Source organism: Cylas formicarius, unplaced genomic scaffold (assembly GCF_029955315.1).
Source record: "Cylas formicarius isolate icCylForm1 unplaced genomic scaffold, icCylForm1.1 PGA_scaffold_10__41_contigs__length_53128322, whole genome shotgun sequence".
NCBI lineage: Eukaryota > Metazoa > Arthropoda > Insecta > Coleoptera > Brentidae > Cylas > Cylas formicarius.
In genome coordinates, this window is record NW_026844214.1 from 53,034,069 (window position 1) to 53,057,978 (window position 23,910).

A 23,910-nucleotide genomic window follows, 5' to 3' on the forward strand; every position below is an offset into this window, starting at 1 on the left:
TAGTCGGTACTATTTGTGATAGCACAGTCGGCAATAAAATGCCAGACAGAATAGAATACATTGTTCATCTTACATCCGGTTATACTTCAAAAGATATTGTTCCGCCCTAAATGTCTATCTGATCAATGGAAAAGAACCGTCGCTAACGATCACGATTATATTACTTGGGAGTAAGCGAGTCAGAATCACTTGTACTTGGCTTTTATTAATTTAACGCCACAGATGGGTGCATGCATTTCTATGTAATATTAGATCAGGTTGTTCCTTAAGATGCGAATATTTAAGTAGGCGAATCTCATCTCTATAAACAATACCAAAGAAAGCGGAAAATTATATATATATATATATATATATATATATATATATATATATATATATATATATATATATATATATATATATATATATATATATATATATATATATATGATGACACTATATTCCGGGATATCATCCGTTCGCTCGTTGAACTCCGACTGGAATCCTGCAAATCCTGCATCCGACTGGAATCCTGCAGACGTTTCGCCAAAATCTCACTTGGCATCTTCAATGCTCGCGCTCATATATATATATATATATATATATATATATATATATATATATATATATATATATATATATATATATATATATATATATATATATATATATATATATATATATATATATATATATATATATATATATATATATATATATATATATTCTACATTAATGTGGTGGTATAGCCTGTCTGAACCTTCATCGTGCTCGTTTTTGCCAAGTAGGTATTTCATGAAGATAAATTATGGATCTGTTGTCTAATCTATATCTTTTAATTTCTTGAAGGTAATTCAGTCTGTGTCTTTCCATTACTACTAAATCTCTTCCTACAAACAACTCTCTGGACGGTGACACGGCTTATATTTATATTGGTTTCATCTTCTTTTAGTTTAGCCAAGGTGAGAACAACTTCGCATTGATCACTATTTTCTATACGGTAAGTTTGAAAATCACTAAATTTATTTTCTTCAATTCTCCCCTATTAATAATATATATTATCCCTTATGGCGTTTTTGTAAGGTTGTTTTTAAAACTTCTTGTTTAAATAAGTGCATACGCATTTTTGATAACCCGTTTTGCACCAAGCGACAAACGATTTAATAAAAATAAGAATAACTTTTTCGAAACGCACAGTAAAAACGATTATTCAACACTATCAGAAATGGTCAACACTCAAGAAATATATATAAATATAGTTTGGTAACTGTCTGGAGCCAATCGACAATTTCTTCTTCTCTTGTTTGGTACACTTGCTACCCCGGTTTGTTGTAATTGTACGGTAACTGGGAGCAGGTAATTTGAAGGGTTTTGCCCATCTTAGTATACGAGTGGAAGCAGGTGAAACATTGAGGCACTTTCTCTCTTGGTTTTATGATCGACTGTGGCATCGCAAATCGTACCGACTATAGAATTAAATATAGGACAAGATATGAACAATATATACAATACGCATTTATTTCCCTTATTTTTTTCTAGAAATGCTCCAGTCGCACTTTCAAACTTTTTTCTACTAAGAAATTTAATATTTAAGGACATTTCATTATTACGCTTGAGTTTTTCCACATAATTGGCCGCTCGCAGGGTTTTTTTAATTGGGATTTTAACGTTTCACGTGAGAAAGAAGTAATAGAGAATAAAGGAATCAAATAAGATTAAAATAATGTATTGGGATGCGAGAAAGAAGCTGACATTTCCAACGAAAACTTGGAGTTTTTGGTCCTTTTTTTTATTTTCGGATAACGGTCTCAAACAGAAGCGCTTATATTTTTTTTGGTTGGTTGATCGGTTTCAGCTTTTACAGTTTTTTCACAGGGGGGCTAATAATTGCTTCATTTCTTAAGTCCCGTAGACTTCAAAGTCGAAGAATGCCAAGGGATTTTCGATTCCTGCGAGTGATTTCCCAGTCGTAAACGGTTTACCTTATGTTGTGAGCGAAAGCGATGAGCACCAGCAGCGCCACGGAGCCCCTTCGTGTTCTTTTAGGGCGCATACTGGAAACGCATCGTTTGAGTGCCAGGATCGCGAAACATCACTGAACCATCACTGACAACCCCCGAATTAATCAAAAACCGGCCAATTTTTTTTCGAACTTCGCGAGATACGAGGCGTCCCGCTCACCGAAAGAGACATACCACACGCGGATGGACTCGAAAGATAGAATACCCGGTCAGTGATGCTGTTTCGCTTTGACGTCTGTTTCACCTGGCCCGCGGACCTACCTGAGATAATGGACCAATGGCGCGTGATCTCGCCCCACCTTCGCGCGTTATTACTATACGTGGGTGATAATTACCGCAATGTAAATAGGTAATAAATATAAACACGAAATGCCGATCGTGTTGAAATGTTATATTGCGAAAACCGGTCGCCTATAAAATAATATATATAAGATATAATATAAAATATATTATATCGATGATCTTTAAAATAAAATGGCCAGCCAGGGTGATTACTTTTACGAGCACACTGTTTTGTAAATTTTGGCAAGGATTCTCGATGATGTGTTTTTGAAAGATCTGTTTTCATGAATTTCGGTCCAATGTTGAGTTCTATCCAATTAAATAACTAAAATATGGGTCTGAATATTATTAGGGAGGTGCATGATCAAAGTTTTCACATGACACCTTTTATAGAGGAACAGCTCTTGCGTGCTTAAAAAAAATGAATCCGATGGCATACCAACGTTTTTAGAGTATTGGGTTTGATATGTCCGCTAAAATCCTATCTTTTCTAAGTGGCACATTTCCATCACGTCTTAAAACAAAGTTATGCCAGTTTTCAGGGAGAGTAGTCGCCAGTTATAGCAGAACTATAACGTCCAGTAACAATTTCGAATAGTTTTTCTAAAGTGTTTGAATATGCTTCCTTAGAGAGATTAATTGTCACATTTTTATAGATAATCAACATGGCTTCAAAAAGTTAGAAGCACTTCAACTGCTGCGTATTCGTATTTCCGTAGGATAATATCCAATTCTTTACGATCCAGGTTGGGCGTTTGACTGTGTTGAGTTTACAGAGTCAATACTTTGCTAGGAGATCGTTCTCAATTTATATCCCTTATATTATAAATATAAATTCAGATAGTCACCGCATATTACATGTAAATTGTATATTGAAAATTTTACATGATACGCTTTTCGTGATATAGGCGGATGGTCATTCCTGGGTGTTATCGTGTTCAAATATTCGATGAGTTCTCGGAGATGTGCTGTAGGATGCTTGATAGATTGAAAAATTAGTCTAGATTTCAACGCGAGCACAACCCAAATTATAATGTTCCATAACTATTAGAAACGGGGTTATAATTTTCATATCTGCTTAGGCAATGACACTAACTCAAGTGAGGTTTCTAGGATCGAGTTTGGATGAATGTTTAAACTCAGCCGGAGAATTTTACAGAAATGGTTCAAGATCTCGGACGCTCAAAAATAATTTGCAGAATTTTCCCATTGCAGATTTAACAATTCCGTAAATCGTTGCCATTACTGTATACTGGTATATCGTGTGGATGCGTGTTGTGCAACTCGCGTTATTCGATGCCGCATTTTTTTTTAATTTGTCCGTATTAATTTCCCTTGAACGTCTCGTATCACTTCCGCCTTTCGACAATTGCGGAAATTTATACTTTTGTATTCAGGTACGCGTTTAAAGTCCAAAAATGAAAAAAATAATTGCTAATTTAATTTATTTAATTAATATTGATGATTTTATACAGCATGTGCACACTTAAAACCCGGTATTCATCGACGTTACGAGAAGTTGGAGTTATGTTTATTTATTTATTTATTTGTTTGATAACTTAAATAATTGTTCAAAATAAATAAATAAATAAATTTAAATTAAATAAATTCAAAATATTGACGCCCATATGTTTCGTCAAAAAAGACCGACAAACAAAAACCTAAAATAAAAATTGTCTTCTTTATGTCCGATTCGTCTATTCGTTCGTAGCATCGTACAATTCGATGGGGTAATGCTTTCTTGCTCTGCACCAGTGTCTAATAGAAGAGACTTTAACGCAGCCCATAGGAAAAAAATCTAACGGCGTGAGATAGGGCGATCTTGTTGGCCAATCCCACGGCCCCAAACGTCGAAACCACCGGTGCAGTGAGCCGGTGCCCCATCTAGTTGATAGCAGAAGTCCGAAGATTCTCGAGAAAATCATTTACCACTGTTCTTAATATTTGAAAGTATTTTGCAGCATTCAATGGTTCATCGCAAATTAAAAATCTCACTTTATTGTCTTATATTTAAAGTAAATTTCCAATTTTTTTTGTGGCACGAGAATTGTCGACAGACTATCCCTTCGATTGAAAGTAATCCGGCTTTTAGAGAAACTTTCCTTTAGTTCAGAAACCAAACGATTTAGGAATAGGAACTTGCAACATCATTCTCGTAGATAAATCATTAATTTTCGATATTAAGAAATTCTATTCGACACCTCTATAGGATATGTCCAGAATTTTAACTTTCCACTAACTCTAGTGTTGTAGTAATAAAAATATAATTGTTGCTATGTTTTGGTTCTAAAAAGGAGAAAAATAATTATTTTCGCGAAAACTATTAATTCAATTATTCAAAAACAATCTCACAAAGTATTAGCGGAGAGGAAAATGAAATAATATACATGGCGTCTCATTTAAAATTTCCATGTTGATGCTACTTTTTCGTAGAAGCGGTAACGCCGCAGCGTTAAAGATATTTTAGATCCATCAATTTTCAGAACAATCCGATGTACAGTTCGCTGTAAAAACAAAAAGTCCCATCAATAGCTTGGAGAGTATTTTGGAGAGTGTTCGTGATTCGACACTAGATGAACTTTTTGGGTAACCAGACCAGCAGGTGAAACGCCGCCCTGCTTAAAAATGGAGGTACGCAATATACAGGGTGTTTTCTAATTGAATGTCTAATGAAACTGTTTCAGTTAAGCTCTAAAGAAGCCAACAGGATGATTGGCGACTCAACAAAAACCGACGCAAGAGGTGTCCAGAAGTTTTATAAAAAGTAAAAACTAGATATTTTGTTTTAGATAGAGATTTCATTTAACACAAAAACGGTTCTCGATTTAATAGTCAGTGGCACGCCACTGATTTCCTTAAAAAATTGACATTTGCAATCATTTATGAGCAGATTTGATCTCTTAATTTTTTTTTTGTGATAACATATTATAAAAACATTTTTTATTTTTGAAAACTTTACCACCCGGTATCTTAAAATTTAAGAGAAGAAGTTTTCTTTTTTAAAATGTTAGAAGTTTTCTTTTAAAAATCAATCCTTTAATGATTGACATCCGATTAGAAAATACCCTGTGTATCTATTTTTTGGCGTATTGTGATTTCAATGTCATTCATTTTTCGACTAACGGGCGATCACTTTTGTTTCCCACCTATTTTTTTTTTCGCGACCACTCATTCATATTGGCCGGACAATTAAAAAAAAATACAATGCCGCCACGCATATTTCAACTCTGTCTGCCGGGCGGGATTTTTTGTCACTTCCGACGCGAACACAAAACAGCGGAACTACAGATCGCGATCTGTGGCCAGGTCCGTAACGTAATAGTTGTAAAGGGAATTGAAATACTAAATTAAAATGTTCGAAAGATACTTTATTTTTGTATTTTATGTGGTGTTAGGTTTTGCACAGAACTACTAAAAATATTATAAATATCATAAAAGGCAAACAAATAAAAAACGAACACGCGAAATGACCAACGCATTAAAGGAATAAAAAAATTGTCTAAATTCCCTATTGCCAAATTGGCATCGGATTACAGCTCAGTAATATGTGACTTAAATGTCACCTGCCCGTACAAAATTCAGTGATTTCTAAAATTTTCAGCACAACAATTTTTATAATGACCCGACCCAAATTTGCAGGGACATAATTTAATAATGACATGGTCAGATTTTTTACAAATTCAGCTTTTATGTGTTTGATAAACATAATCCTTACAAGACCTCCCTTATAACCAAAGCAAAAATGCCCATCCGAAATATAAAAGAATATAGAGTCCTTAGAAATCTAGTGACAACATCAATTAACATCACGGGCCAACAATTTTTAGACTTTTGAAAGTTGTTTTCGATTTGTCATTTGATTCTGTATAATTTTGTGGAAGTTTCTTTGAAAAATTGAATATTATCTTTCTTTTTAATTTAGCTTTAGTCACTCGTCAATATTATTAAACACTAAATTTATTGATTATTGACGTTTTAACTAGTAAGTAGAAAGTCATAAAAGAAATAAGCCACCTCCTTTGACAGAAATTATCCATTCCTAATTATCGAAATTGTCATAAAAACATTTTTTTGCCTAAAATATCGCTTTGATTGGAAATTAGAGTACTGTGATTTTCTAAATTCTATGGTAGATAAGGATGATGGGCGAATGAAATCACAGTTTCGATCAAAATGTTCAAATTTTACATTTAGAGAGTAAAGGGCACAAATTCACTGATATGTTTGGAACTGAGGATCAAAAGTTTTTAAGTGAAGTATCTCTTCCACACAAACTTTACCTTGACAAGTCTAAACCTTAGTACCATTATTATTATTATTATTATTATTAAGTTTATAGAAACATCTGCCGGCAGACATCCATTCATCCGGTCATTAGTCAAACGCGTAAAATTAAATTGAAAAATTAGCGTGGTTGGGAAAGCAACGTTTTAGTGCCTTTTTCGATTGTTAATCGATTTGTAATAAATATTCGCCGATAAACAACTAAGTATGCGACATCGACGTATTATTAGTATTAGATTTATAGATAGTCATATTTCTGTTTTTATATTGCGTTTGTAAAATATTGACTTGCCGCGAACAATTATCTCCGTGATTTATGCGTAGGATGCGGTGAGATACGCAATATATAAGTATATATAAATTAATACCGTCGTTTCCAATGGTTTTAGAATAAAATTTCGTTTTTTCGTGTTGTTTTCGTTACCAGTTTTCGGAGAAAAATTAAAAAACTTAACTCTCTTAACTTGAATTCGGGTCGTCGTGCTATGTCGCCAAAGAAAATGTCGTGAATGGTTCAATGTCGCTAAGAAGAAGAAGAAGAAGAAATGTCAATGAAAGTATCTTGTCAGATCGTAAACGGCCGTACTTTGAAAACTGTGAAGTGAAGTGTGCTTCCAGTTTGTGAAAGATGCTCGGTTTAAGGGTCGACGCCGTATACCATTCCAATATCAGCATTGATGGACACTTAATACGCCAAAGACAAGAAATGCTTTTTAGTCTAAGAAATTAAAATATTAATATTAAACAAATAAAGTTATTCGGAGTTTACTTTACTCATAGAGCTGACGTGAAAGAACGCTTTAATAAACTGGAAGTTTTAACATAAATAAAAAAAGCAGGAATCCAGATGTAACATAAACTATTTTGCTCCAAAATTCTTCAATAAGTTACTGAATATTATTAAACAAACAACTAAAAATAAAAATTTTCATTATTAAAAACAAGTTTATTGATTTTTTATATTTTGTGTATTTTGACCAGTGATAAAAAAACACCAGTAAAGTTTTACTTTACTCATAATTTACTTTGAACCCTAATGCCCAGGTAGGTCCTTCTACCTGCCACTCTCGGGACTCTTGACAATCGTCGTAGGTTTAACAATTCAATAATAACTTACAACTATCCATCATGAAAAAACAGAATATAGACGAAGTGTAACTTTTTTTGTTTTCGATATCGTGTTAGAAAATGGTTACGAATCAATCGCAGAAATAATAGTAATTAATCGGGAGAAAATTAGGTGTACTCTGCTGCTGCAGCCTGAACTGAATAATAAACAATTTTTTTAGAATATAATTTTAAGGAAAAATTACCTTGTTAAAACAACAGTCACCAACTTCCACTAAGTTAGTTAAATGGTTGGTTGAATATAAAGTAAATATTTTTTAAATTTAGATTTAAAATTTTGTTTTTTTCTATACTATAAACACTTGATGACGAAATACTAGTCTTTCTCTGAGTGAATCGGTGGAATAGTTTTGTATAAAAACGTGCAAAAATGATGTACGGGTGTAAAATTCAAGCTAAACCATTGTAAGTTGTTGTATACATGTAATACATGATCATACTTCCTTAAGCCATATATAAATCGTATACAGAATTTTTCAAGTCTTTGTATTCTATTTTTGCTGCCCACATCGAGGCAAAAATCGCAAATGTAATCATTGCAATTAAAATGTAACAATACACATTTTTTATGCAGAAAGACAAAAAAGTTCTTTGAAATAAAATTTTTAAGTATTCCGTTATAGCACCAACTAAACTAATTTGAAGTATTGCCTAGGTTTTAACATTTCTTTTAAAGGGATCCACTTTATTCTTGCTCCCAAAAATCGTATCTCAGGATTAAATTTAAGTTGCTTCTTGGAAAGATCACGTAATATTTGTAAGTCCTAATTAATAAATGAATCAAAGGAAAAATAAATTTAAGAATAATGGTGCTAAGATTGAACCTTGTGGAAACCCAAATGTAATATGTACCTGATTAGACTGAAACCATCGTCTAAATAGGAACTAATAACAAGGGAAGCTGGATTTATCGTATCGGGGAAGAGCAATGGCCAGAAATCACTATCCGTGCTGACGCAGGCACGGAAATAAAGCATAAATTATAAAGAGATTATAAAATTTTGGAAGACGCCAAAATTAAGCTAATGACAATACTACTTAAGAAAATATGTGATACGGGAGAATTGCCTAAAGATTGGCCGGTTACCCCATTTATTCCCCTTCCTAAGAATGTAAATGCTACCAGGTGCTCTGATTACCGAATTATAAGTCTGATGAATCGTGTACTAAAAAATCCTACTAAACATCATCCACTCTCGTATATACAGAAAGCTCGAAATGGATTGGGAAAGCTAGTGATCCTGTTTTTAATTCAGGTCCTGATAAAGAAGGCCAGGAATGTAAGCTGCGATATCTACGCTTGTTTTATCGACTTCGAGAAGGCGTTTTACAAGGTGCAACATCACAAATAATTTTAGATACTAAATGGAATCTGGTTTCGAATGCAAACTAATCAGTATTTGAACCAAAAAGCGCCTATGCGTATAGACAACGAAACCTTCCAAGAATTTACAGTTAATCGGGGAGCATGCCATGAATGCATACTATCACCAATTCTGCTCAATACTTACTCCGAAATGCTGTTTAGATAAGTGCTTAGTGAAACGGAGGAAGGCATTAAGACCAATGGAGAGACCATGAATAATTTAAGGTATGAGGACGATACAGTTCTTATAGCAGATGGTGCTGAGGAATTGCAGAGGTTGATGGCCCGCGTTAGTGGAGGCATGTATGAGGCTCAACTGCAGGAAGACCCAAATTCTTGTAGGCGCAATACCATCAACAAGGCCAATAATGAAATCTTGAAAACAACAGATAAAATAACGTACTTGAGCTGCAGCCGGAACAAGGAATGGGAGATCAAATGCCATATAGGAAAAGTCAGAACATGCACTTTGAAATGTGGTACTATCGCCGCATGCGCAGAATATCATATTCCTACGATTTCACAAACAACACCGTGATCCAACGAAAGCAAAAGCATCTCAAAGTCATACATAATGTGAAAGTGAGGAAGATGGCGTACCTTGGGCCTGCGACACGTAATAAGAAATATCAATTTCTCCAACTAATCTTGAAGGGCAAAATAAATGGTCGACTGTACATTTATTCAGGGCCGCTGTCAACCAGATTGTGTGGACCATCATGATTGCCAACATCCATAGAGGATAGGCACTAGGCGAAGAAGAGGATATAGTCTTACATGCTGGCGCTGAAAATGGCTTTGTGGAGTAAAGTCCTATCACTAAAAAAAGATCAAATCTCTCGAAATGTCCTCAGTTACAATCGTAACGGCAACAGATGTCCCGAAATTATTTCGAAAAACGCATTAAATTATCAATGAAACATGGGGATTCGTAAAAACGTTTCACATATTTGAAATTTAGATTTATAATTCTACCTTTTTTAACGACGCGTGCACGTAATTCGAAATTCAGTGGATCTTTTTGACGCATTGGTGCATGCGCTAAGTAATCGGGAGAAACATGGAGGCCTATCAATAGCGATCTCAACGATAACATCCGATTATCTAAAGTTTTGGAGAAAATCCTAAATGTACAGATTTACGATTATGTTATTTCCAATCATATTGTCACTAACAGTCAATCTGGATTTCGTAAAGGTTTTAGTACTATTAGCCGACTTTTGCGCATGAACGATCACATTATTAGTTCTTTAGATAATGGCCTTTGATCGGCTTGACCAAAAACTTATTAGCGCCAAATTAAATCACTCGAGTTTTTGAAAGCTACTTAACTAACAGTGTTACCCTTGACAATGTAATTCTGAATTTCTGTTGTCTGAGTTCATCAGGTGTACGTGGAATATGTATCTTTGTTGGTGAAAAAGTCTCATTTGGTTTGCCGCCGTTTATACAGGCATAGAACTGTCCTTAATTTCAGTTCACGGAAACTTTTAACTAAATCACTTGTCATTTTGATTATGAACTATGGTTTAGTCCCTATTACCCATGTCTTGATAGTATTAATAAATATAAATTGCAAAAAATTTAAAACAACTGTTGCAGATTTATTTTCGGCTTGCGTAAATTTGATAGGATTTCCCAAACAATCCAGGAACTTAACTGGCTAACAATTTGACAGTACTTTCAAGTACTTTTTGGCGTCTATGGTTTTCCAAATTATTATCACATCTAATACTTCCTACTTACGAGCTAAATTACAGTTTCGTAATGTTCAATCAGTTGCTTTAAGGCAGTCCTACAGACTCTCACTGAGACGATATCGTTTATCTTTGTTCTGCAGATCGTAATAGGCGCATATTTTTTGACATCTCTACATTGTACAAAATCCTTAATAACTAGATAGATGCACCAGATCTTCTGGCAGCTGTTGGTATTCATATTTCTCTTATTAATGCAAAAAACAAGGGTCTTTTTAACATTGATTTTCATAGGACCAACCATGGAGTTAACTCGCCTTTGAATCGAATGTGCAAGCTGAGAAATATTTTTCTCTCAAATAACGAGCGTATTGATTTATTTTCTGACTCTCTCAGTAGTTTTAATTGTAAAGTAAAGAAGACTGTTATTAATCAACTTCCCGCCCTGTAAACTTGGTAGTTTAGCAATTATAAGTGTTGTTTGGATTAAGTATTATTACTCGATTGACATGTGTGGGTACTATTTTTCTTAGGTTAAACTATATTGTAAATGCTAAATGCGTCAATAAAAAATTTAATTTTGAATTTTAATCATTTTCTCATAACGCTGTTGTGATTTTTAATAGTATATCCGATTCAGTAAAATTGCATTCAATTAAATTTCAGGTTGAAACCGCTAACTTTTCAAATAATTTTATTTTCAATTTTATTCTTTTTATTTTCACTTTTAATAACTTTCTATTGTTCCATAACACTATTACATTTTTCTGTTGTACTATATTTAATTTATCAATGTATTTATAACTTGCTATTTAGTTTTGGTTAGTTAAACTTAAACATATAAGAGGTTAAGTCGAGTAGCTAGACTTCGCTCTGCTGTACTGTATATAACATTATAGAACACTAAAGGCAATTTATTATTATTATTATTATTATAACCTTTTAAAAAACCTTTGGCCCGATACGAACATAAAATCAATACCTTCAGTACAGTCCGTCATAGAATGCCGAAAACGGCAAAATTTCGTGACAATCCGTCTGCAACGCTGGTTATTTTTCTATTAACTCTCGCGGCCAGCATACGTTTTATTGCAAATCGACGGCTACGAACTTCCGATGTCAATTCCCCACGGTAATACCCATCAGGCACCGCCGGTAAATCATCCATCCCGCTCGGTTAAATCGAAAGATAATTGCCGTTAATCGAAAAGGTGTCGAATAACTCGCGACGACAGTCAACATCTTCAAATCTGGCCGTAAATAAGTTTTTCTACTCCCGTCTGTAAAATACCTAATTCCGCACTGATCTAATGTGCGGGAAGCGTCGCTTTACCCACGTCAGTTCCGTTTCCCACGAATCCGAGGCACTTCGCCCATTTCCGGGATTTTACCGCACGGGTTTGGGAGCAATCGGATGTTTTCGGAGATATTTCCCACGCTTTGACGTTTGTCAATTCTGACAGTCACGTCAGTGAATGCATTCGTGTTTTACACAAATGTACCTGAAAACTAACGGTCGTAGAAAAAGTATAGTATGCAACACGTTCGGTAATAGTATAAACGTCATTTAACTCACGAGTTTATTTGACACGAGCGGAGCGAGTGTTTAATAAACCAGTGAGTTAAAAAGGTTACCGAACGTGTTGCATACTATACTTTTTCTACGACCGTTAGTTTTTGGGTACATTTTCGCAAAACAACACGAATACATTCACTGACATGACCGTCAGAATTGACAAACATCAAAATTCAGAGCGTGGGAAATATCTCCGAAAACATCCGAATGCTCCCAAATCCGTGCGGAAAAATCCCGCAAATGTCCGAAGTGGCTCGGATTCGCGGGAAACGAAACTGACATGGTAACGTGACGCTTTCCGCTAGATCGGTGGGTAATTAGATATTTTACAGGCGGGAGTAACTGTCTGATCCATTATATACGGGTCCAACAAAGCTCTTGCTCCTGTTTATTTTTAATACTAGCAGAGCCTTGTTGGCTAATAGTTTTTTTATGGCCAAGTAATATTATAGAAATAGTCTAAGAGAGAAAGAACAGTAAATATTGGAAAAGTTAAAATAAATCGCAATGTATCAAAAATAGCTATATGACTTTCTTAATAAAAGTTGCAGGATTTTGTAAGAACTTTCAGAAAAAATAGTAAATTTACAAAACTTGGATTTTTCAATTTAAAATGACCTAAATATATTCGTTTTGTTTTGAAGACCCTGTAGCATATAGTTCAAATTTCGTTGCATATATCTTTTCATCTTCCAATAACGCTCATATTAAATATGAGTGATCTTCAAAAATCTTTTCGAAAGTTTGAGGACTAGCATTTATTTAAAAAAATTAAAATATTGTAAACGCTATTAGGTTTAGGTGTGTAATGTTATATAAAAATAATTTATTATTAACAGTACTACCATTAAAACCATTTTCTAGTAACCAACCTACCCTGTACAACATTATTTTTGAAGCAGAAATTTTTTGAATTTACCGAATGCTTACCTCCGGGGCGGTCGTAAATATTTGCCGGGTTGGTTTCAGCAAAAATTCCCTTTCAAAACGTCTAACTTTCCCGCTCTTTACGGCTGTAAATAATAAATAGCTGAAATCCGACACGCGATCAATTATCAATCGCGATATAATTTATTAATAACATATCGGAAAAATAAACAATGCAACGTAACGAACGTTAAAAGGAATTTGTCGGTCGGGCACTAAATAACTAGCCGACGTTTGATTAATTCGAAAATAAATACAACAGGGTTCCGCTAAGAATCGCAATCGTAGGTGTAATTTTTACGCGTTTTTGAAAAATACCTCTTTCTAGATATGACGTAATTTTAGTGTTAAATTCTTGCTTTCAATATTAGTTTTTTTTTTAATTAATATACGGATATCAGCAAATAGCTGCATCGTAAAACCTAGGGCAAAAAACGACACATTACAAAAAAATATTCGGTCTAAAATCGTAATATAAAAGTAAAATCTCAAAAGTATAAAACAACATAAACAATCGAAATAGCATAAATAAACCGATTTATAATCTCAAAGAAATCAATTCAAAAATCAAAAAACCATGGAATGCAAAATCACTCTGACAATAGAAGTGTATAAAATAACATGAACAAACATACATAAAAAGCTATTAATAAAACAACGATGAAAAACGGGTTAAAATCAAACAAAAAAGACGGAAACGTATAAAACTGCAGAGTTAAAACGTGAAAGGATTAAAATATCACTGACTTTCTATTTAAAAAGTTTTATTTAACATTAAATCAAATCAGTTATTTTGCCAATATAACGAAGGTATTTTTTCCCAAAACAAAAGAAGAGGAGCCAGCAAAAGATAAAAATGCGTCTTCTATCTTGAGAAGAAATATTTGAAGCAGAAAAAATCGCAAAACCTTATGTACGGTGTACTTTCAATTTTTTTTGTTTCCAGAAATAAAAACTAACCAAAATTTCCGTAACCGTAATTTTTTTATCCTAAATTTTGACCACGACAAAAGTCAACAAAACCGATTGAAAGGAATATCAAAGGTCTTTATGAATGTTCGAAATTTATTCTGCGTCTATAGCGTTGGCTATAGCATTTCGACCAAAATTTCACGAGTCATAAGGCGTAGTCACAGTCACAGTAGTCAAATATCCTATCAAAATCAGATTCTCAAAGAGCCTACCATAATTAAATAGAGATAAAACAAAACACTTTACCACTTCTTTTTTGATGTGTTGATCGAAATATAGAGTACTTTCAAATATTACGCCTACGTTTTTTTGCTTCTTGTACGATTTCGATAGTTTCATTAATTTGAACTTTTAGATTGAACTAACATTTTCATTTTCTTATTATTACACTTAACTGTGACTTTTTGAGGGTTTAGTTTTGAATCGCTGTTTTGTGCAAATATGTACTTTTGCAGATAGGAGTTTATAATCTTTTGTGTTTCTATAATGTTCTGTTTGTTAATAGGCAAATGCAAAACACCATGATCCGCATATTGTTCAGACTTTGAATATTTCGTATCTGCGGCGTACAAGAATAGAGCCCCGCGGCACACTTTTTTTGACAATTATAAAATCAGATTTTTCTGTGTCTGTGAAAAACTTCATCGAAAATGGTATAATGACAAATGGCATTGTGAAATTAACCTACCAAACTGTCAATTCACCGAAATAATTTTAAAATTACAATGTATTTATTTATATTAATTTATATTGTCGAGTCGATATTTTTATTCGAATTCCCCAAATCGCTATCGTATCGTATCCGGGTGTGTTCCTTGAAGGTGGTTATAGGTAAATTGGACATCACAAACTTATGATAATTTATTATAATATAAATATTATATTTAAATATTGATGGATAACACTCTAAAATTATACAATGCTATTAAAACATTTTGATCGAATTTGATTGATGGGTCCATTTTAAATAGAAAAATTTTGTATCTCAAAACTTAAGGCGTTTAGGGCACATGTTCGTACGAAGTTTTCTATTTAAAATGGTCCCAAAAATCGCCTCCTTAATTATTGACATTCAATTAGAAAACACCCTGTTCACAAAATAAGTATTTCCGCGACTTTAGTTTAGTTAGTTAGCTTATTTTACCGGACAAATTTAGTTTGCACTCCGACCGCGTTGGCAGCACAGTACGTTGTTTGTTTACGTTACACGCGACCGACTATTTATAATTTTTATCTATGGTAGAAACTCACCCGGCTACAATAACACTAGATATTAGTCGATTCGCCATTACTCTTGACGACACTCGGCAGCATATTTCCGCGGTGGAATTCGATAAAGAAATATATAAAAAGCGAGCGTTCTTGAGAGGCTTTCCCCGAGATTCGCTCGATGAAGAATACCGGAGGAGCACTGATAAGAAGAGGCCGGAGGTATTGTCTTATCAAACGCAAGATTTATTACGATACGCATTATGTTTTAAGCTACTGTGGCCCGCGAAGTTTACCCAACCCGAACGTCCTTATCTTTTAACTTCGTAATGATATACAACCGCACCAAACAATAAGCCGGCGTCTTTTTGCATTCACCCTGTTCAAGGTGCGTATGGGACAGACGAGGAAAGAAAATTGTTGCTATCCCCTCGCCGCTGTTTAAATCAAAGTGTCCAACTTTTGACGGTTTAGGTGTCTAACAAGCTTATGAAAACCGCAGGGCGATATCTCTTTCATAACTTATATCAGTAAAAGAAATAAAAAACCACAATAATGTCGACATCTTTGGGAGTATTATCAAATATATATATATATATATATATATATATATATATATATATATATATATATATATATATATATATATATATATATATATATATATATATATATATATATATATATATATATATATATATATATATATATATATATATATATATATATATATATATATATATATATATATATATATATATATATATATATATATATATATAAATTTGCCGTTAAGATACACAACCTATATTTAACACATAATTAACACTCATACATTACAATAATGAAAACAATAACGCACAAAAAACATTAATATCTTTCAGATTTAATGCCCGACACTCCGTCTCATAGATTTTAACTGAAACAGTTCCGACGGGACGGCACCAAGTCCGATCTAACAAAACGAAAGTTTAAAAAAATACAATGCCGGCCGAACAGCTGATTCGCTCTTCTTCTTTTTATATGCGCAGACCGAATCGCTCGCGAACGCTGGAGCCGCCATAATAATTCTCGCTGTTGTACAAAGCGCACTTGGATTACAGAAAACAATTTTGTATGGATGGATGCGAAATATTCAGTCAATATTTACATATTTTTTGACAAAATATTCCCAGAAATACGACATTGGGTAAAATTTTTATTTCTTAGGAAAAAGATATGGAAATGCGGTGTTTATTATAGTATTAGGATTTTATTTTTCTATATTTTGTCGCAAAAAAGTTATATCGTTGCTTTTTTTTTAAGAAGAAAATCTAACCAAAAATAAACTTCTAACAGTGTTGAAGGCTGAAACGAAATAGTTTTCAACAGCTCGAAATTCGGAAGTTCTTGATATTTTTTTAAGCAAATGTTTTCCACCCTCACCATCTAAAATACAAAAAAACGTATCGCCCTGTGGGTTCTAAAAATCTATAGAACGCCTCAAACAAGCCTCTCTTGGGCTCTGTGGCTCCGCTAATGACCGAGATATTGTATGTTTTGCGCCTTAAAATCCGAATCATCCCGTAGATAACCGTCCAATTTTAGTTTAAAATTTATTCCAAATTGTGCATCCTTGACATTTATTTATATAGTACTACAAAATTACTTTGGCAAGGTCACCGTGACTGTAGAACCGCCGGTTTTAATAGTCAAGATGCCTCCACCTTTGCTCGCCGTGTTGGGTTTGACGTCCCTCGTCGTCCCAACAGCTCTCTGGGACTTGGTGGTGGTGGTCTGTTTTGCAGAAATCACTTTACCCGTCACATTTTGCTTGGGTTCCTGCACGACTTTGGGTTTGGTCGCAGCCGGAACATTACTGATCGTCTTGGCCGCTTTTGCTTTGCTTTGCTGCGACGTACTTTTGCTGGTGGTGATTTGGGTGGTGACCACCTTCTTCACGGTGGTTTTCTTGGTCACGTTAGACATGTCCACTGGTTAATCGATGCGCGCGGATAAACACAAACCCACCGAACGACAATGGTCCGCTATCTTACAAATAAATATGTCTCGAAGTGTAGTAAAATGTTGATAACGTTTAGGTTGTACTGATAACTACCGGAAGCCTAACTAATCGTTAGGCTGAGCACACACGCAACGCAGCTTACGTAATGCATCGACTTTCTCGGTGGTAACAGGAGCGCACCTTTAAAAGTACGCCGTGATATTAGATGTTTTGATTTCATTAATTGCGCCATCTGTGATTTAGCTGTATCGGTTAATGTAGCAAAATAGTTAAATTAAAAATAAAATTCACGAATTGATACATCAAAACTTACATCTACTTCGGCCTGTATTGACACAGTATTAAAATTAACACGTTTAATAGTATATTATGCCAAAAGTGTGGTAAACGGCATTTGACTCACGTGTTTATTTGACACGAGCGGAGCAAGTTTTTAATAAACGAGTGAGTTAAAAAGTTTACCGAACGTGTTGTATACTATACATTTTCTAAGTACCGTTAGTTTTTGGGTACATTTTAGCAAAACAACACGAATACATTCACTGACATGACCGTCAGAATTGACAAACGTCAAAATTCAAAGCGTGGGAAATATCTCCGAAAACATTCGATTGCTCCCAAATCCGTGCGGTAAAATTCCGGAAATGTCCGAAGTGGCTTCCCGGACGCTAGATCGGTAGGTAATTAGATATTTTACAGACGGGAGTAGAAAAAGATTTTTTTTTCGAATTGTTGAAACAATATGCTCATTTTTAATTGTCGGATCTGCTGACGATTGGCACGCTAATTGTTAATGCTGGTTCACAATTAGAACTTACTGAAGAACGTGCTTTCTGTCCATCATAGTTTTCAATAATTTTTACCGACATTTTGCTCATTCTCTCGTACTATTGATGAGTGAAAATATGTGTGCTTTGTGTAAAAAATGTATAAAACGCGGGGTCGAACTTTAAGTTACTTGATGCAAAACTTGTAATTTACTTTTTCTTGAGTGAATCTCCCGCTTTAATGAACCTACCAGAAGGTTAATGTGTTTTTGAAGTTTCAATTTTAATTGTCATTCTTTTCATCAGACTCATTTAAAATGTTCGAAGATGAATTAGAATATTGAGGAGCATGCAAATTCCATTAGTTGACAACGAAGAGCGATCAAAATTGACTCAAAAATCAACAAATAAAGAAAGCGATAATTGATCCAAAACACAGATTTTCTGTTAATTTAAGATTACATTGGCCTCACATTATTGAGTGTACACAGTATATCAGGTCCGTTTTCTGTGGTCTGAGATGTTCTAGTAAGCTATGGCGTACTGCAATCATTCATTTGTCAGATGTTTGTATTTTTTTGGTGAAAGATAACATTTATTTTACAAAAATTTCAGATTTTTACTTATACTGAAGATGTCACCGGTTTAATGGGACGATCCTTATAGTCTCGTCGCCTTGGGAATGTAGGGTTAAACCGAATTCCTCCAGGAGTGCGGAGCTCACGGTCCCCTCTGTGCGTAGGGACGCTATAAACTTCTGATTTTCGGGATTATTGTCACACAAATTCCTTACGGCCAATATCACCCATTGAATTATGACTGTGACCCCCATTAAGGAAAACTGATCACGGCAAAACTACCAAATATACGAAATAAAAAGGATACACGGATTATTGGCGTCAATGTTGCAACAATCTAAAAGGACAGGTATCACTTCGGCTTCGCGCGCCTGAAAATTAAAAGGCGGTGAACGGGAAAATAAAATTATCGAAACTAACTAAATCTTGCATCTTCCGATCTCTCCAACAGACATTTCCGATTAACCGAATCAGGTCGGCTTTGAAACAAAAAAACGGATTCTCTCTTATATCGTGGTTGGGTCTTTGAACTTCTTTCAACTTTTGGATAGGGGTGAGGCAATTGTTGGATATTTTCCCAAGTTTGTGTAAATTGATTAGGAGGACACCAGCAGTGATCAAAATATCTTTGTTCCCTCGTATTAATTTAGAATACGTTTTTTCGCTGGATAATGCCGATAACACTTCGACCGCAGTTGACGTTTCATAAGTCATTTTATCACTGTTGGTAACTTGAAATATGACATTTGTCGAATTTAAAAACAATTTCACGAGACACTGAACACACGCGTCACTAATTACCACGTCCCCTTTAACTAACAGCTCTCTAAGTACCTTAAGAACAGTTAACCTGTCATTCATTTCGATGGCACTGTAGTTCTTCCAAAAATAATCTTCACAGATAATTTTTTCCATCAAAAACAATAGAAATTCATTTGTCTCCTCTCTATTACCATACAGACTTATTACCCTAGAAATAATTTTCAAGTCCGTTAACTCAACATACCTAGTCAAGTTATAAATCAAGGCCGAGGTCTCGTACAAGCAACTCGAATCTTTCAAAAAATAGTTGCAAATGCTTTCGTAAACTGTGACGTACATTTTGCGCACGACTTCATCGTTTAACGTCAAAATATTTAATAGCAGTTGGAACAAATATTTTCGAAACGGCGAGTTTGGCTTCGAGCTGTCGCTCTCGACGATCGATACTACCAGTTTGAGAAACCCCTCGTTGCCTAAATATCCACGGGTGTCCGAATTAAGCGCATAATTCCGCAGAGCCTTGGAGCTTTCGTCTAGTAAATCGGCACTTTCCTTGGAAGCTACCGTAAGCGCTTCGACAAGCAAGTCCACGAGCTGTTTGGAGAATTCCGCCCTTGAAAACGACTCTCAAAAACATTCAATACAGTTAACGAAACAACTTACGAGATTCGTTGACCATTTGCGTCGCTCTTAATTGCGAAAACGTCTCGCAAACATTCGCCGACTTGTTTATAGTCTCGGTTTTTAAGGTACAGCTTTAGATTTTCTACATCCATTTTTCTAAAGTTTTTTTGGATAGGATAAGGACGCGAAATCTCTCTTATTCTAATTTAGTCCTATTGGCCAAGATGCTAAGATCACTCGGCCAAAACGCAAATTCATTTGCGCATATGGACGATAGAAGGAAAGAAGAACAAACTACACCTACGACTTTTCATTTTCACCGGCAATCGTTACACTGATTAGTGGTCTGTGACGCAAGTTGACGGGGATTTAATCAGGAAATGATACAAAACGATGAAATTGTTGTTTGATACTGCCTGTATCATAATACAAGCTGCAAGTTTATTTCAGGGCAATAAACAACGAAATAAAATGATTTTTTTAAATTCTCGATATTAAATAAATTCTCTTTCCTTATCAAAACAACATAAGTCTGGCAGGCAGGTTAGATTCAGTGAAATCACATTCAATTAATTTTTTTTAAACATTTCATGTTGAAACTGCTAACTGCTCAAATAATTTGATTTTTAAAGTATTCTTTTTATTTTTACTTTTAATAACTTTCTATTGTTCCAGATTACAACCGTATCACTTAAAGGCGCGCCAAATGACATTTATTTGCCATTTTATTCGAGCCTGTACTGTTTTACTGTTGTCTTGACGATATAAATGCGCCAGAGAACTTATATTGTAATGATGTACCGAAAGATTATATTGAAGCGATTTTACCCGTTTAAAAATTATAATACTTGAATGGTGAACGGTAGTTAAACAACACGTTGAGTCATAATACAAAAAAATGATGAAATTAATTTTTTTTTAAACATTTCATGTTGAAACTGCTAACTGCTCAAATAATTTGATTTTTAAAGTATTCTTTTTATTTTTACTTTTAATAACTTTCTATTGTTCCAGATTACTATTACATTTATTTATTATACTATATTTAATTTATCAATGTATTTATAACTTCCTATTTAGTTTTCAATTTAAACATTTAAGAGGTTAAGTCGAGTAGCTTTTGCTAGACTTTGCCTCTTCTCCACTGTATATTTGTATATAACAATATACAACAATAAAAGCAATTTGCTGTTATATTATTATTATTATTATATTGCTTTTAAAACGGAGGTATTTTAAACTGCATTCTTTTTCGGGCAAAACGTGCTTAATTATTTTGGTAGAATTTAGTTTTCAAGGGTTATTTTTTAAATTTTAACTTGAAACGGCTAAACTTTTTGCAAAATTATTCATTACTAAAAAGTTATTATTATTCATTTTTGTACAATTCTCTTACATTTCATACTAATTTAGATTACGTTGAAATACAAACTGCCCATTGCCATTTTTTACAATCATTTGATTTGTAGTTTTATTTACACTTTTAAGGGTCCTTTTTGTGGTTTCGACTTTATGTTTTTCATGGAGGTTAACCCGAAGTTTATAAAAACAAACTCACTTAAAATGAAAAGCAAAGGTACAAGCAGCCCTTAAAACGCAGAAAGATTGATCAAAGTCCTAAGCACAAGAGCCGCAAGCCTCTCCAGGTACGAAAGAGGCTTTTCACACTTTTACGAGACTGGTAGCATCATCTAACGTTGACTAGTTAATTCAGTCGGTGCAACAGATGTTTTCCGAGCCACGATTAGCTTCGGTGGTGTTTGGATATTCCAAGTTTCGTTCTTTCAAATAATTAACATCAAGTTAGATAAGAGCGTAAACGCAAAAAAAAAAAATTTCAAAAATAATCCGTTGACTTGCCGCCATCTGACGGCCAACGCCCCAACTAATTTTAGCAATCTGTAAGTCGGCCAGTTTTCGAGCGCGACCGTTAGTCGCAGCGTTCCGATTTCCCATAAACGAAATCTAAGTCAAGGACGTCAATGACGAGACGGCGGCCAAATTCGTGATTCGGAGCCTTAAAAATATTTAAATACCCCGAGGGAGTTCCGAAAATAGATATTGCGCGGGATTTTTGAACGGGTTCGCTGTGCGTTTAAAGGTTAAAGGCCGTAAACTTAATGAGCAATAGTGTATGGCGCCCATGGCGCGTGCGGATTGTTTCCAGGCAGTGGCGCGCGACTAAGATAATGCCGGCTTGGGTGGGTGGACCTTTACTAATAACCTAACGCAATATCTAACAACACAATTACAAAGACAACTATTTTTTAATATTTCCCTAATATCGTGAGTATGACGTAAAACGAAAAATGGAAATTTGAAAACGGGGCAAAAGTTGAAAACGACTGAAGTCAAAAAAACCTACGCACATATCTGTCAATTTTTCGATACTTGCATTATATTCATAACTACGTGCATCCTCAACAAGTGCAATAGCTCTTAATAAAGAATGTTTTTTTCTGCTTCTTCTGAATGGTCAATACCGAACAACCTTTTAAAAAAATTTGGTAATGTAATTATTTTACAGGGTGTTTCCAAATTAAGGTCATGGAGCAATAATTCCATTAAAAATCTTGGCATCTCATTAGTTTTTGGATGGCCTTGCAGTCGACGATTTTTTTGAACGTCCTGTTTCTAGAAACTTGTACAAATTAAAACTAAAATTTTAATGCTCTAGTTTCTATTTACATGCGTCATATTCACTTTCTTCCATGACGGAAATGTAATATTGTAACAATTTTAAAATTTAAATTCTTTTGCTCTTAAAAAACAAGGAAAAAAAGGAACTCGATATCAATATTTACATTTTGACCTACCTGTGTATATTTTCGGTAGAGCATTTTTTTCGAAATCAAATAGACGTTTTGTAAATGAAGTTGTTTGATATTTTAGCCGCTCGCTGTTATAAAATAATCCAAATGTTATGCTTCTATGAAACCAAATTACTCATTTTGATGTTTGTGCTTCCAAAACAATTAAAAGAAATTCGCCAATTTTCGCCACTAAACTATTCAGCATCGAAAGAAAGAAAGAAGAAATATTTTAATCACCTTGCAATATACATAATTATGGTAAATTGAAATATTATTTATTATCGACTTTTCGGCACGATGGTGGTCCTGTTGGGGTATGTTTGAATTATTTGTTCCACAAAAACAATTCCGTATGCAAATAGTCTTTCAGCGTATGAGCAGCTTGAGCTAAATATGTCGTTATTAAGTAAATAGCCTGAGTGCATAATTTGAGAAATTGGTTTTTCACACAACCTCCGGAAAGAGCATTCTGTGTTGACGACTATTCTTCTTTGCCGTGATTTAACTTAACCTTGAACAAGGATTCGCATTAAATTGTAGGAATCGGTTGAAATTAGAGTCGTTCGATTTAAAATAATGTTTTGTATATTTCTTACCTGAAGTGATAGAGGCGCAGTGCCTATAAATTTGGAAAATAGTGTTCCTCTTATGCGGACGTATATGGATTTGTGATGTTATTCTATTATGTATATGTTAATGTATATGTATGAGAAAATTGCGGGGGGCTGTTGATGTAAGCTGGCCGAACGATCCTATGTAATCGTCGTCATTACAAGTGAATTAACTACCTAACCTCGCTCAAGTGCGATAGATGGCGCGACTCCAAAATTAAAATTCTGGAAATCGTACACATTACCAAAAATCGTTGATAAACAAATGGCGGCGAGTAAGTAAATTACTTGACGGTCGACAATCGACGA

General features: G+C 34.3%; 2 protein-coding genes across 2 annotated transcripts in view; both read right to left on the minus strand.

Annotated features, from left to right (window-relative positions):
• LOC132697311 (protein Wnt-7b) overlaps positions 1 to 2,227 on the minus strand; it is a 129,468-nt gene extending 127,241 nt beyond the window's left edge. Inside the window, exon 1 of the mRNA XM_060662695.1 lies at positions 1,962 to 2,227. Coding sequence (XP_060518678.1) covers positions 1,962 to 2,032 — 71 coding nt within the window. The 5' untranslated portion in view covers positions 2,033 to 2,227. The remainder of the gene's footprint in view (positions 1 to 1,961) is intronic.
• A 15,126-nt stretch (positions 2,228 to 17,353) lies between these two features.
• On the minus strand, positions 17,354 to 20,862 carry LOC132707255 (ataxin-10). Its single transcript, XM_060679041.1, has 4 exons — positions 20,217 to 20,862; positions 19,212 to 20,166; positions 19,099 to 19,162; positions 17,354 to 19,032 (listed from the first exon to the last, which is right to left on the minus strand). The coding sequence occupies exons 1-4, from the start codon at positions 20,327 to 20,329 to the stop codon at positions 18,851 to 18,853; spliced, it is 1,314 nt and encodes a 437-aa protein (XP_060535024.1). The 5' UTR covers positions 20,330 to 20,862; the 3' UTR covers positions 17,354 to 18,850.
• Between the last annotated feature and the right edge of the window lie 3,048 nt (positions 20,863 to 23,910).